Here is a 13,062-nt window from a genome sequence, read left to right on the forward strand (position 1 = left end):
GAGGATGGAATGAGCCGGTGCTCCGCACTCTATTCTGCAGTGGACTGCACGAAGAGCTCCAAACAGAGTTGGCATGTCGAGATGACAACATATCCTTGGATGCTCTCATCGCGATGGCCATCCGTCTGGATAACCTTCTTCGGAGCGTTGGTGTCCACCTCGCCACTTACCTCCCTGCTTTGGCTGTACTGATGCAGAGCCTGAACCCATGGAGGTAGGGGCCCACACACCTCTCCGCGGCAGAGCGGCATTGCCGGAGACAGCTGGGGCTCTATCCCTATTGCAACCAGAAGAGGCACCAGCTTCAGTGGTATCCGGTGCGTCCTAACCCAGGTTCCACAAGAGCAGAGCTGTGTAGGTGTGAGTCTTCCATTATCGTTAACACCAAACCCTTTCTGGTTCCCATTTCACTGGCGGGCTGTCCCTCAGGTGTTGTCTCTACAGCTCTAGTGGACTCCGGTGACGCAGGGAACTTTATCAACCAGGCCCTTGCCTCCTCCCTGAAGTTAACCTCATACGCTCTCTCCTCTTCTTTTCCTGTCCAAGCCCTGGATATGCGACCATTGGGATCCGGCACAATTACTCAGGTCACAGCACCACTCACCCTCACGTGGGACCCAAGCACCAGGAAAGCCTTCCCTTCTTCATCACCATACTCGCACACAAAGTCACCCTTGGCCTCCCATGGCTCGAACTCCATAAACTCAAGGTCTCTTGGTCAAAGATGAGAATCTCCGCCTGGGGACCAGGATCCCGGAAGACCTTCTTTCCTGCACCCTGTAGTTCCACGTCAGTGGAGGGTCCTGTGAGTGTCCTCCAGCCCATCAAGCGGTCCTCCTGTATCGTTGGCCTCATGTTTTGGGATGTAAATGTGGACATCATCCAGGCTCTGGAGAGGGAACCCGCTCCTGCCATCTGCCCTCCAGAGTGGATGTACGTCCCCATGGGGATGAGAGATCAGCTGTTGACCTGGGCACACACATCCCTCGCCACTGAACACCCAGGTATCACCCGCACCATCCAATCCCTCTCAGATAAATACTGGTGGCCCACCTTGGCGCAGGACGTCACCAACTATGTCTACTTATGTTCTGTATGTACTCAATGTCAAACCCTGTCTTTCAAAGACAATTTGTACAAATCCAAATAACTTCACAGATCTTCACTGCAAAGGGTTTAAACACTGTTTATAATTGCTTGTTCAATGAACCATAAACAATTAATGAACATGGACCTGTGGAAAGGTCGTTAAGACAATAACAGTTTACAGACGGTAGGCAATTAAGTCACAGTTATGAAAACCTAGGACACTAAAGAGGCCTTTCTACAGACTCTGAAAAACACCAAAAGAAAGATGCCCAGGGTCCCTGCTCATCTGCGTGAACGTGCCTTAGGCATGCTGCAAGGAGGCAGGAGGACTGCAGATGTGGCCAGGGCAATAAATTGCAATGCTCGTACTGTGAGATGCCTAAGACAGCGCTACAGGGAGACAGGATGGACAGCTGATCGTCCTCGCAGTGGCAGTCCACGTGAAACAACACCTGCACAGGATCGGTACATCTGAACATCACACCTATGGGACAGGTACAGGATGGCAACAACAACTGCCCGAGTTACAACAGGAACACACAATCCCTCCATCAGTGCTCAGACTGTCCTCAATAGGCTGAGGGAGGCTGGCTTGAGGGCATGTAGGCCTGTCGTAAGGCAGGTCCTCACCAGACATCACTGGCAACAACGTTGCCTATGTGCAAAAACCCACCGTCTCTGGCCCAGACAGGACTGGCAAAAAGTCCTCTTCACTGACGAGTCGCAGTTTTGTCTCACCAGGGGTGATGGTCGGATTCGCGTTTATCGTCGAAGGAATGAGTGTTACTCTGGAGTGGGATCGATTTGGAGGTGGAGGGTCTTTCATGGTCTGGGGCGGTGTGTCACAGCATCATCGGACTGAGCTTTTTGGCATTGCAGGGAAGACATCCTCCTCCCTCATGTGGTACCCTTCCTGCAGGCTCATCCTGACATGACCCTCCAGCATGACAATGCCACTAGCCATACTGCTCGTTCTGTGCGTGATTTCCTGCAAGACACGAATGTCAGTGTTCTGCCATGGTCAGCGAAGAGCCCGGTTCTCAATCCCATTAAGCACATCTGGGACCTGTTGGCTCAGATAGTGAGGGCTAGGGCCATTCCCCCCAGAAATGTCCGGGAACTTGCAGGTGCCTTGGTGGAAGAGTGGGGTAACATCTCACAGCAAGTCTGGTGCAGTCCATGAGGAGGAGATGCACTGCAGTACTTAATGCAGCTGGTGGCCACACCAGATACTGACTGTTACTTTTGATTTTGACCCCTCCCCTTTGTTTAGGGACACATTATTCCATTTCTGTTAGTCACATGTATATGGAACTTGTTCAGGTTATGTCTCAGATGTTTGAATCTTGTTATGTTCATACAAATATTTACACAGTTTGCTGAAAAGTTTGCTGAAAATAAACGCAGTTGACAGAGGACGTTTCTTTTTTTACTGAGTTTAGTTTCCGACCGTGGTCCCCAATTCAAGTCACGGGTCTGGAAAGCCTTCATGGAGAAGCTGGAGGCCATGGTCAGCCTCACATCTGGGTACTGGCCTCAGTGTAACGGGCAGGTGGAGAGGACCAACCAGGAGCGGTGTAGGTTCATAAGGAGTCACTGCCAGGAACGGCAGGGGGAGTGGCCCGGTTCCTTCCCTGGGTGGAATAGGCTCAACTCAACGTCACTCCTACAGCGGGCTTACTCCCTTCCAGTGTGTCCTGGAATATCAGCCGTGTGGAACATCGCCCACGGGAGGCTCCAGCGTGCCGTCCGTTGTCAGAAGGATCAGGCGGACCGCCACCGCAGTGAGGCTCCCGTGTTCCATTCTGGTGATCTCATCTGGCTCTCCACCAGGAATCTTCCACTCCCTCTCCCCTGCCGGAAGTTGAGCCTCCGATTTGTGGGGCCTTCAAGGTCCTCCGGAGGGTCAATGAGGTGACCTATCGGATATAACTACCTGTCAACTACCGGATCTCACCCTCCTCACTCTCATGTTTCCCTCCTCAGGCCGGTGGACCCCTGCCTATGCTGTTTGGCTTCCGTCTGGCCACTCTACCATAAAGGCCTGATTGGTGGAGTGCTGCAGAGATGGTTGACCTTCTGGAAGGTTCTCCCATCTACACAGAGGAACTCTGAAGCTCCCCCCGATTTCTCAGTTTGGTCGGGCGGCCAGCTCTAGGGAGAGTTTTGGTGGTTCCCAACTTCTTCTATTTAAGAATGATGGAGGCCACTGTGTTCTTGGGGACCTTCAATGCTTCCCAGATCTGTGCTTCGACACAATCCTGTCTCGGAGCTCTACGGACAATTCCTTTGACCTCATGACATGGTTTTTGATCTGACATGAACTGTCAACTATGGGACCTTATATAGACAGGTGTGTGCCTTTCCAAATCATGTCCAATCAATTGAATTTACCACCGGTGGACTCCAAGTTGTAGAAACATCTCAAGGATGGTCAATGGAAACAGGATGCACCTGAGCTCAATTTCAAGTCTAATAGCAAAGGGTCTGAATACTTATGTAAATAAGGTATTTCTGTTTTTTTATTTGTAATAAATTTGCAAACATTTCTTAACCTGTTTTCGCTTTGTCATTATGGGGTATTGTTGTAAATTGATTATTAAAAATGTGTATTGAATACATTTTACAATAAGGATGTAACATAACTACATTTGGAAAAAGGGAAGGGAGCTGAATACTTTCCGAATGCACTGTATTTCCTATTTAACAAAACTGTATGAATATAAATATAGATTTTTTTCTAAATAAAGTATAATCAATTTATAAAATGACTAACTATAAGATTTCACCTTCCTTATCACTGTAAAATATGTATTTGTATATTTAGTGTTAGAGAACATGTCTGTAAATCGATATCTGAATGTGCTACAGATTTATGCTGCGTTATGATGTAATGATTCCAGGCATATGCGTTGTTAGTGGCTGTGATGTAGGGTTCAGCCAGGAGTTGATGGACTGTCGGAAGAGCGAATGAAATGGAAGGAGTGACATCCCAGCTTCAAGTGGTGTCCGTTTTCCCATCCTGCTTCACACAGGCAGAAGATACCGTAAGTAACAGATAACATGATAAGTAATTGTTTTGCCTTTGTGGAAAAAGCTGAAAGGATTAATTCCCTTGATGATTTGAGAGTGTCCCTGCCATGCCCCACCTCTTCATCCCACAATAGAGAGCTACCTTGCACCAGGTAAACCTTTGATACTTTCCACCAATCGGGTGTGAGGAACAGCAGAAGAACAACAACTGTTATTCACCTCTGGGTGTGGTGGTCTCTTACTGTAGTGGAGGGCTGGAGGCCTTCTGGAACACGTTTTAACTGGAAGAAAGGACTGTGCATTGAAACTATTTATTGTGTTAGTCATTTAAAAAAAAATTGGTTTGAGTATGCAATATTGTAGTTCTTTCATCAACACATTATTAGGCTAATCCATTGTTGTCACTAAGAATCACCTGACATTAACCATAATATCTGAGCTCTAATTGATGGACACAGTAAACTATATAAAATGGGTCTATTTGCTTTTGTGCTAGTAAGGGAATAGTTTAATAATTAGCCAAACCAGATGTGTTTTTATTGTATTTTACATATAATATGCCATGTGAAGGACAAGTTCACAATTTTTTTATCATTGTAAAAGTGCAGTCTGGACTGTCAGGAGGCAGATATCTATCGAACTAGTGTGATTAGTGGATGCATCAGACCGATCATAAAAGAGCGAAGAGTTGTGTATTCCAGCGAAAAAAATCTGTAAATCCTAAAGCTACAAGAATGTTTTCCCCCACCCACAGGCATACTCCAAAGACCCATTTACTCAAGACAACGACGTTCTACCTGTTGAGCGGGCTAAACCTCTGCGTAAAACGAATTAATCCAAGATAAATCTACAGAAAAAAAAGAAGTGATTTATGAACAAAAGCACAAACAACGGATTAACATTTGTTAAGTAAGTGAAATGTAGGCTATCTATTTAAAAAAAAATGTAATCTGTTACTTACTTTTGGTGTGTGAATGAGTGGAGCATGGGGTGTAGGCATTTGTATTGTTTTATTGCGTTGATGTTGAATTGTAGCCTACGTTTTAACATGCGTCACCTATTCAATTGAGGTTGTTTGACAAAATTCGGAGATTTACCGTACATTGTACCAACGTATCATAAAAGTTTATACAGCCACCTGAAAATGCGCAATAGAAGAGGTTATGAGTAAAAGCTAGTTTGATGAAAATCCATGGTGCCTGTACGTTGAACTGTATCCATTCCTTTTTTGGGGATAATGTTGGAACAGTTCACATTGGCTTTATACCAACATGTAACAGCAGGCATGAGCAATGAGGGGAACAGAGAAAAAAATAGAGAAAGATGATGGGCACTGATGTCCTTCCCTGTACAGCCAAACAGTAAACATCTGATTTATTAGGAAAATCATACTTATCCAATATCACAGACATCCCAACTGTTATAGCTAGGTCGGTGTGTGGTAAATCAAGTTAAACCAATACCTACTATAGCAGCATATGCCTTCATTTGCATTCCCACCTTGCTCAATTGTAATTTCCCCCCCAAAATTCGAATTGATCAATTGCCACATTTACAATGCATTCGGAAAGTATTCAGACACCTTGACTTTTTCCACATTTTGTTATGTTACAGCCTTATTCTAAAATGTATTACATGAAATACCCCATAATGACAAAACAGGTTTTTAGAAATGTTTGCAAATGTATTACAAATAAATACCTGATTTACAAACGGTACCAGTCAAAAGTTTGGACACACCTACTCATTCCAGGGGTTTTCTTTATTTTTACTCATTTCTACATAAAGTCACCGAAAGACTCTCAGACCATGAGCAACAAGATTCTCTGGTCTGATGAAACCAAGATTGAACTCTTTGGCCTGAATGCCAAGCATCATGCCTGGAAGAAACCTGGCACCATCCCTACAGTGAAGCATGGTGGTGGCAGTTTTTCAGCGGCAGGGACTGGGAGACTATTCAGGATCAAGGGAAAGATGAATGGAGCAAAGTACAGAGAGATCCTTGATGAAAACCTGCTCCAGAGTGCTCAGGATCTCAGACTGGGGTGAAGGTTCACCTTCCAACAGGACAACGTCCCAAAGCACACAGCCAAGACAACGCAGGAGTGACTTCAGGACAAGTCTCAATGTCCTTGAGTGGGCCAGCCAGAGCCCGGACTTGAACCCGATCGAACATCTCTGGAAAGACCTGAAAATAGCCCCATCCAACCTGACAGAACTTGAGAAGATCTGCAGAGAAGAATGGGAGAAACTCCCCAAATACGGGTGTGCAGAGGTGCGTCAGAGGTGCTTCAACAAAGTACTGAGTAAAGGGTCTGAATACTTATCTAAATGTGATATTATTATTTTATTTTTTATAAATGTGCAAACATTTCTAAAAACCTGTTTTTGCTTTGTCATTATGGGGTATTGTGTGTAGATTGAGGGGGGGGGATTGGTTTAATCCATTTTAGAATACGGCTGTAACGTAACAAAATGTGGAAGAATTCAAAAGGTCTGAATACTTTCCGAATGCACTGTACCTGTGTGTAAACCTTTTGGTTGTGTAAACCTTCTCAGGTAAATATTACAAGGATAAAAGGTGATCTTTGTTGACAAAGTTCACTTTATATGCATGTCAACATGTGGGATATGTGGAAATATACTCATGACAAATCTATTGAAAAGGGGAAACAAAATGCCAGTGCATTCAAGTTAATTTCTCAAAAAATAGAGATTATACTTCTGGTTTCTATAAAAGGCACATCAAAGTAATAGCCCTACACCCAACAATCTTTAAGTGTTTGTGAAATTAATTCATACCATACCATATATTGATGCCTCTCTCCCCCATCGTCTCTTTTATCTACTCAGGTTGCTCCAGTAATCCATAGTAATCAAACTAAAGAAAGCTCATTCTAAAAAGGTGGGCTGTCAACATCCAGCCCCAATCATGGATTGGAAAACCTTCCAAGCCCTCCTGAGTGGGGTGAATAAGTACTCCACTGCGTTCGGCCGTATCTGGCTCTCTGTGGTGTTTGTGTTCAGGGTAATGGTGTACGTGGTGGCGGCAGAACGCGTGTGGGGCGATGAGCAGAAGGACTTTGACTGCAACACCAAGCAGCCCGGCTGTGCTAACGTCTGCTACGACCACTACTTCCCCATCTCCCACATCCGCCTGTGGGCCCTGCAGCTCATCTTCGTCACCTGCCCCTCCTTGATGGTGGTGATGCATGTGGCGTATCGCGAGGAACGTGAGCGCAAGTACCACGCCAAGCATGGCAACAAGGCCAAGCTGTACGAGAACACAGGCAAAAAGCACGGCGGCCTCTGGTGGACCTACCTGCTCAGCCTCTTCGTCAAGACAGGCATCGAGATCTCCTTCCTCTACATCCTCCACAAAATCTATGACAGCTTCTACCTGCCCAGGCTGGTCAAGTGTGAGGTCAGCCCCTGCCCCAATCAGGTGGACTGCTACATCGGCCACCCCACAGAGAAGAAGGTCTTCACCTACTTCATGGTGGGCGCCTCGGCCCTCTGCATCGTGCTCAACGTCTGTGAGATCATCTACCTCGTCTCCAAGGGCATCGCTCGCAAAGCACAAAAGATGAAGAGAAGAGAGCGCACCTTGGCCTTGCATGAACTTTACAACAAGGAGAATTCCTGCAGCGACTGCAGCACTCTACCTATGTCTCGGCTGGAGAAACAATCCTTAAATCCCCAGGTTCCAGGCCACCTACAAGCCACCTTACCGGCTCATATGCATGCTTCTGCCCCTAACCTGTCCTAGAGTGGATGTCCACTCTATCCCAAGACTGAACCAAACATGAAGGCCTATGGAGCCAGGCCTCACCTTATTGGTCAAGCCTGTATGAGAGACAGACTTTTCTGTCTCTACTGCCCTACTGCAAGCCTGTCGTGAGCCACATTCCATTTTATACAACTAAACTCTTACTGCCAGACTGAATAACCAACCCTTCCAACCCATTTCCCTTTACTATCAACGTTTCCCTTTCAATGCAACATAGCGAAACAAAATGAACTATTTAAGAGTTAGCATGCAAAACTACTGTCACTATGCAATACATTTTTTGTAGGTAAAACGCATCGGAGTAGGATTGTATTGACACGCATGACTCAGACCGTACTCAAATCAAATCAAATTTATTTATATAGCCCTTCGTACATCAGCTGATATCTCAAAGTGCTGTACAGAAACCCAGCCTAAAACCCCAAACAGCAAGCAATGCAGGTGTAGAAGCACGGTGGCTAGGAAAAACTCCCTAGAAAGGCCAAAACCTAGGAAGAAACCTTGAGAGGAACCAGGCTATGTGGGGTGGCCAGTCCTCTTCTGGCTGTGCCGGGTGGAGATTATAACAGAACATGGCCAAGATGTTGAAATGTTCATAAATGACCAGCATGGTCGTATAATAATAAGGCAGAACAGTTGAAACTGGAGCAGCAGCACGGCCAGGTGGACTGGGGACAGCAAGGAGTCATCATGTCAGGTAGTCCTGGGGCATGGTCCTAGGGCTCAGGTCCTTCGAGAGAGAGAAAGAAAGAGAGAATTAGAGAGAGCATATGTGGGGTGGCCAGTCCTCTTCTGGCTGTGCTGGGTGGAGATTATAACAGAACATGGCCAAGATGTTCAAATGTTCATAAATTACCAGCATGGTCGAATAATAATAAGGCAGAACAGTTGAAACTGGAGCAGCAGCACGGCCAGGTGGACTGGGGACAGCAAGGAGTCATCATGTCAGGTAGTCCTGGGGCATGGTCCTAGGGCTCAGGTCCTCCGAGAGAGAGAAAGAGAGAATTAGAGAACGCACACTTAGATTCACACAGGACACCGAATAGGACAGGAGAGGTACTCCAGGTACTCTACACAGACCGGTGTGGCATAACCAATCAGAGCTGCAGTAGGCCTATTTATGAAATTAGGCCTGCGGTGTGGTGTATGGCCAATATACATCGTGCATAAGAAGGGCTGTTCTTAGGCACGACGCAATGCGGACTGCCTGGACACAGTCCTTAGCCGTGATATATTTGCCATATACCACAAACCCCCGAAGTGCCTTATTGCTATTATAAACCACAGCTTTCAGCCAGTCAGCATTCAGAGCTCAAACCACCCAGTTTATAAATGCAAATTGATCATTGCCATGTATGGATCTGTGCCATTCGCTTTGAACTTGACTGTGTTTACAGCATGAGCGGTCGTGAGTAGATGCGCTTTTTTATTTATCAAAGCGAGAGCTGCTTGTAGCCACATGTGCACATTTTGTTCATATCCTTTGCTAGTTAGTGAGTTATTAGCCCAGTTATAAATCATTTGTAGTCAGCAATGGGGGAGTGATTGCTTCATACAAGAGCACAAAACGTGTACATTTCTTTGAAAATACGAGTGGAGTATGAGCTTTTTTTTGTTGTCTTAAAGGGGCAGTGTTGTATTTTGAGACAGGTTTGACTAAGCTAAGTAGCCAATAGGCAGCAGAGGGTAACATCATTTTTCTGATTCTCTGAAATAATGTTATGGGAATAATACTGCATGTTATTTTGTAAAGTGGTTTCTTACATCAAACAATACAATAACCTTTTGTAACAGTCACCTCATTGTCTGAAGGACAAGGTAATGTCAAGCCCTGCATGTTTTCTTTTAAGTCTCATGGAATGTAGGGCTACATTGAACATCACACATTGGCTGCTACTGTAGGGTGAATGATAGAACAGCTATTTCAATGTTAAAATGTTATGAGACGCACTTTCTCCATTGTTTTTGATGGTAGGCCACTCTGGTAGGCCTACATTATGATCAAATAGCCACAGTAGCCTTCTTGACCACCGTCTGAACCTGTAATTTAAAGTGGGTACAGCCTCAGCGTTCACATTAAACACACGCTGGAAGTTGCACAGAATTTTCACAAAACGGTCAAGTTTGCACTCAGCAGACATGAAATTTGCTCTGTGCCAAAAAATATTTGAGGGAACAGGTGGGAGGGCAAAGGGTGAAATGCTCAAGATTAGTCTAAACTGGACAGTGGCTTACCACTACTTGGTGATGGTGCACCAACATAATTAATCATTTATTTAGTTTTATTTAAAGCATGCATTCTAATAGAAGCTCCTCTACCATTGAATCACTTTTTAAATGGTTTTACTCTATTACAAGACTACATCTGCATGGTTCCTCTCATATTTATGTTGTAATGCCACAGATTGTCTTTGTTTGTACATGTTTGTACACAAATGTTCCTCATCCAAGGCCTATGTTGATTCAAATGAGAGACAAGGAATGCTGCTGTTTAATTTATCAAGTCCACGTATGCAAGTAAATGTTGGCATCTTGGAAAGCTGGAGCACAAAATCTGACTACAGAGAAAAGTGGATAAAACAGTGTTTCTCAGTGAACAATGGTGTGGACACCTGATAGCCTCACATTGTCAGGAACAGAACCTTCACAATCAGCATCAAACTTCTGTTTTGTGCATTATTTTTTATAAATAAAATATGAACATTTATTTTACTTTGGTATCATTCATATTACAGTAGTGGACTTCATTCCTGTTCCTGTTTCACTTTATCTGGAAAGTTACTCTTCAGGTAACTCGGTATTCAGTAATATTCGATATTTGGCCCCATTTCTGTCTGACTTAGCCTGAGTGACTAGATCAGAACATATCTAATCAGGACCTTAAAACAGCCCCATGTGACATACAGGACCAAGCCAGCAGCACAGGGCAATGAAGTCCTGTTTATACAGGATGTTTCATTCATTAATGAACACACATGCACAGAGAGTGAATAGATGTTCCCAACACAGTCTTGGTTTTTGGCATACCATTGCTTTAGGGTAAATTTTCATTTAGAAGTCAGAATTTCTCTGATGTTTATGTCCAAGTTATTGTTGGCTCATACATATCAACCAGGTAAGGACAACATTTTATTTGAATGTTTCTCTGGGACTCTGAAGTGTAAGCAAGCTAAAGGAATCTCAGTATAGCAGGTCCAGCTTCTCCGTCAGGTTCTCTGTCGCTTACTACTAGGTGTGGAAGACAAACACTGCCTGTTTGTTCTGTATCACTTGCTTTACATTAAGTGCAAAATCCCAACCTCTCAGAACATGACTCAGCCATTACCTCACACCACTGAGATGACGGTTAGGGTTCCATTCAATCAGTATCGCTTAAGCGTTACAGATTGTGTGATCTAAATTTTCGACTGAGCAGACATATGCGTTTACTGTGAATGCAGTCTCCGCTAACATGGGAACATTGCCTTTACATTTCTATCACGCTGTAACACTGAACTTCAGTGATACAGATTAAATCCAGCCCTTAGTCCATAGAAGACTCCGATTCGATTCCTGTACAGTACGTCCTATGGTTTACAAGTATCTCAATGGTACTGCCTTTGATTGGTTTTGGAGTGCCATGAATGAATTATTATATACAGTGGGGCAAAAAAGTATTTAGTCAGCCACCAATTGTGCAAGTTCTCCCACTTAAAAAGATGAGGCCTGTAATTTTCATCATAGGTACACTTCAACTATGACAGACAAAATGAGAGAAAAAAAATCCAGAAAATCACATTGTAGGATTTTAAATTAATTTATTTGCAAATTATGGTGGAAAATAAGTATTTGATCAATAACAAAAGTTCATCTCAATACTTTGTTATATACAATTTGTTGACAGAGGTCAAACATTTTCTGAAAGTCTTCACAAGGTTTTCACACACTGTTGCTGGTATTTTGGCCCATTCCTCCATGCAGATCTCCTCTAGAACAGTGATGTTTTGGGACTGTTGCTGGGCAACACGGACTTTCAACTCCCTCCAAAGATTTTCTATGGGGTTGAGATCTGGAGACTGGCGAGGCCACTCCAGGACCTTGAAATGCTTCTTACGAAGCCACTCCTTCGTTGCCCGGGCGGTGTGTTTGGGATCATTGTCATGCTGAAAGACCCAGCCACGTTTCATCTTCAATGCCCTTGCTGATGGAAGTAAGTTTTCACTCAAAATCTCACGATACATGGCCCCATTCATTCTTTCCTTTACACGGATCAGTCGTCCTGGTCCCTTTGCAGAAAAACAGCCCCAAAGCATGATGTTTCCACCCCCATGCTTAACAGTAGGTATGGTGTTCTTTAGATGCAACTCATTCTTTGTCCTCCAAACACGACGAGTTGAGTTTTTACCAAAAAGTTATATTTTGGTTTCATCTGACCATACGACATTCTCCCAATCTTCTTCTGGATCATCCAAATGCTCTCAAGCAAACTTCAGACGGGCCTGGACATGTACTGCCTTAAACAGGGGGACACGTCTGGCACTGCAGGATTTGAGTCCCTGGCGGTGTAGTGTGTTACTGATGGTAGGCTTTGTTACTTTGGTCCCAGCTCTCTGCAGGTCATTCACTAGGCCCCCCCGTGTGGTTCTGGGATTTTTGCTCACCGTTCTTGTGATTATTTTGACCCCACGGGGTGAGATCTTGCGTGGAGCCCCAGATCGAGGGAGATTATCAGTGGTCTTGTATGTCTTCCATTTCCTAATAATTGCTCCCACAGTTGATTTCTTCAAACCAAGCTACTTACCTATTGCAGAATCAGTCTTCCCAGCCTGGTGCAGGTCTACAATTTTGTTTCTGGTGTCCTTTGACAGCTCTTTGGTCTTGGCCATAGTGGAGTTTGGAGTGTGACTGTTTGAGGTTGTGGACAGGTGTCTTTTGTACTGATAACAAGTTCAAACAGGTGCCATTAATACAGGTAACGAGTAGAGGACAGAGGAGCCTAAAATAAGAAGTTGTGGGTTGTTCAGGGGCAGAACGGCAGCTTTTTACCTTGTCAGCTCAGGGATTCGATCTAGCAACATTTTGGTTACTGGCCCAATGCTCTAACCACTAGGCTACCTGCCGCAACCAATGTGGATTCCTCAACTAGTCTAGTGTTATAAACTCACCAGAAC

General features: G+C 44.6%; 1 protein-coding gene across 1 annotated transcript; it reads left to right on the forward strand.

Moving 5' to 3' along the window:
• Positions 1-4,098: 4,098 nt before the first annotated feature.
• gjb3 (gap junction protein beta 3) lies at positions 4,099-10,640 on the forward strand. The gene is made up of 2 exons (XM_031829047.1): positions 4,099-5,031; positions 6,976-10,640. Exon 2 carries the CDS (start codon positions 7,055-7,057, stop codon positions 7,889-7,891), a length of 837 nt encoding a protein of 278 aa, XP_031684907.1. The 5' UTR covers positions 4,099-5,031; positions 6,976-7,054; the 3' UTR covers positions 7,892-10,640.
• Positions 10,641-13,062: the final 2,422 nt, after the last annotated feature.

Source organism: Oncorhynchus kisutch, linkage group LG7 (genome assembly GCF_002021735.2).
Source record: "Oncorhynchus kisutch isolate 150728-3 linkage group LG7, Okis_V2, whole genome shotgun sequence".
Classification (NCBI taxonomy): Eukaryota; Metazoa; Chordata; class Actinopteri; order Salmoniformes; family Salmonidae; genus Oncorhynchus; species Oncorhynchus kisutch.

Bases quoted from the DNA above. Each gene is read 5' to 3' on its own strand.
- gjb3 (XM_031829047.1), top strand. From the start codon at position 7,055: ATGGATTGGAAAACCTTCCAAGCCCTCCTGAGTGGGGTGAATAAGTAC.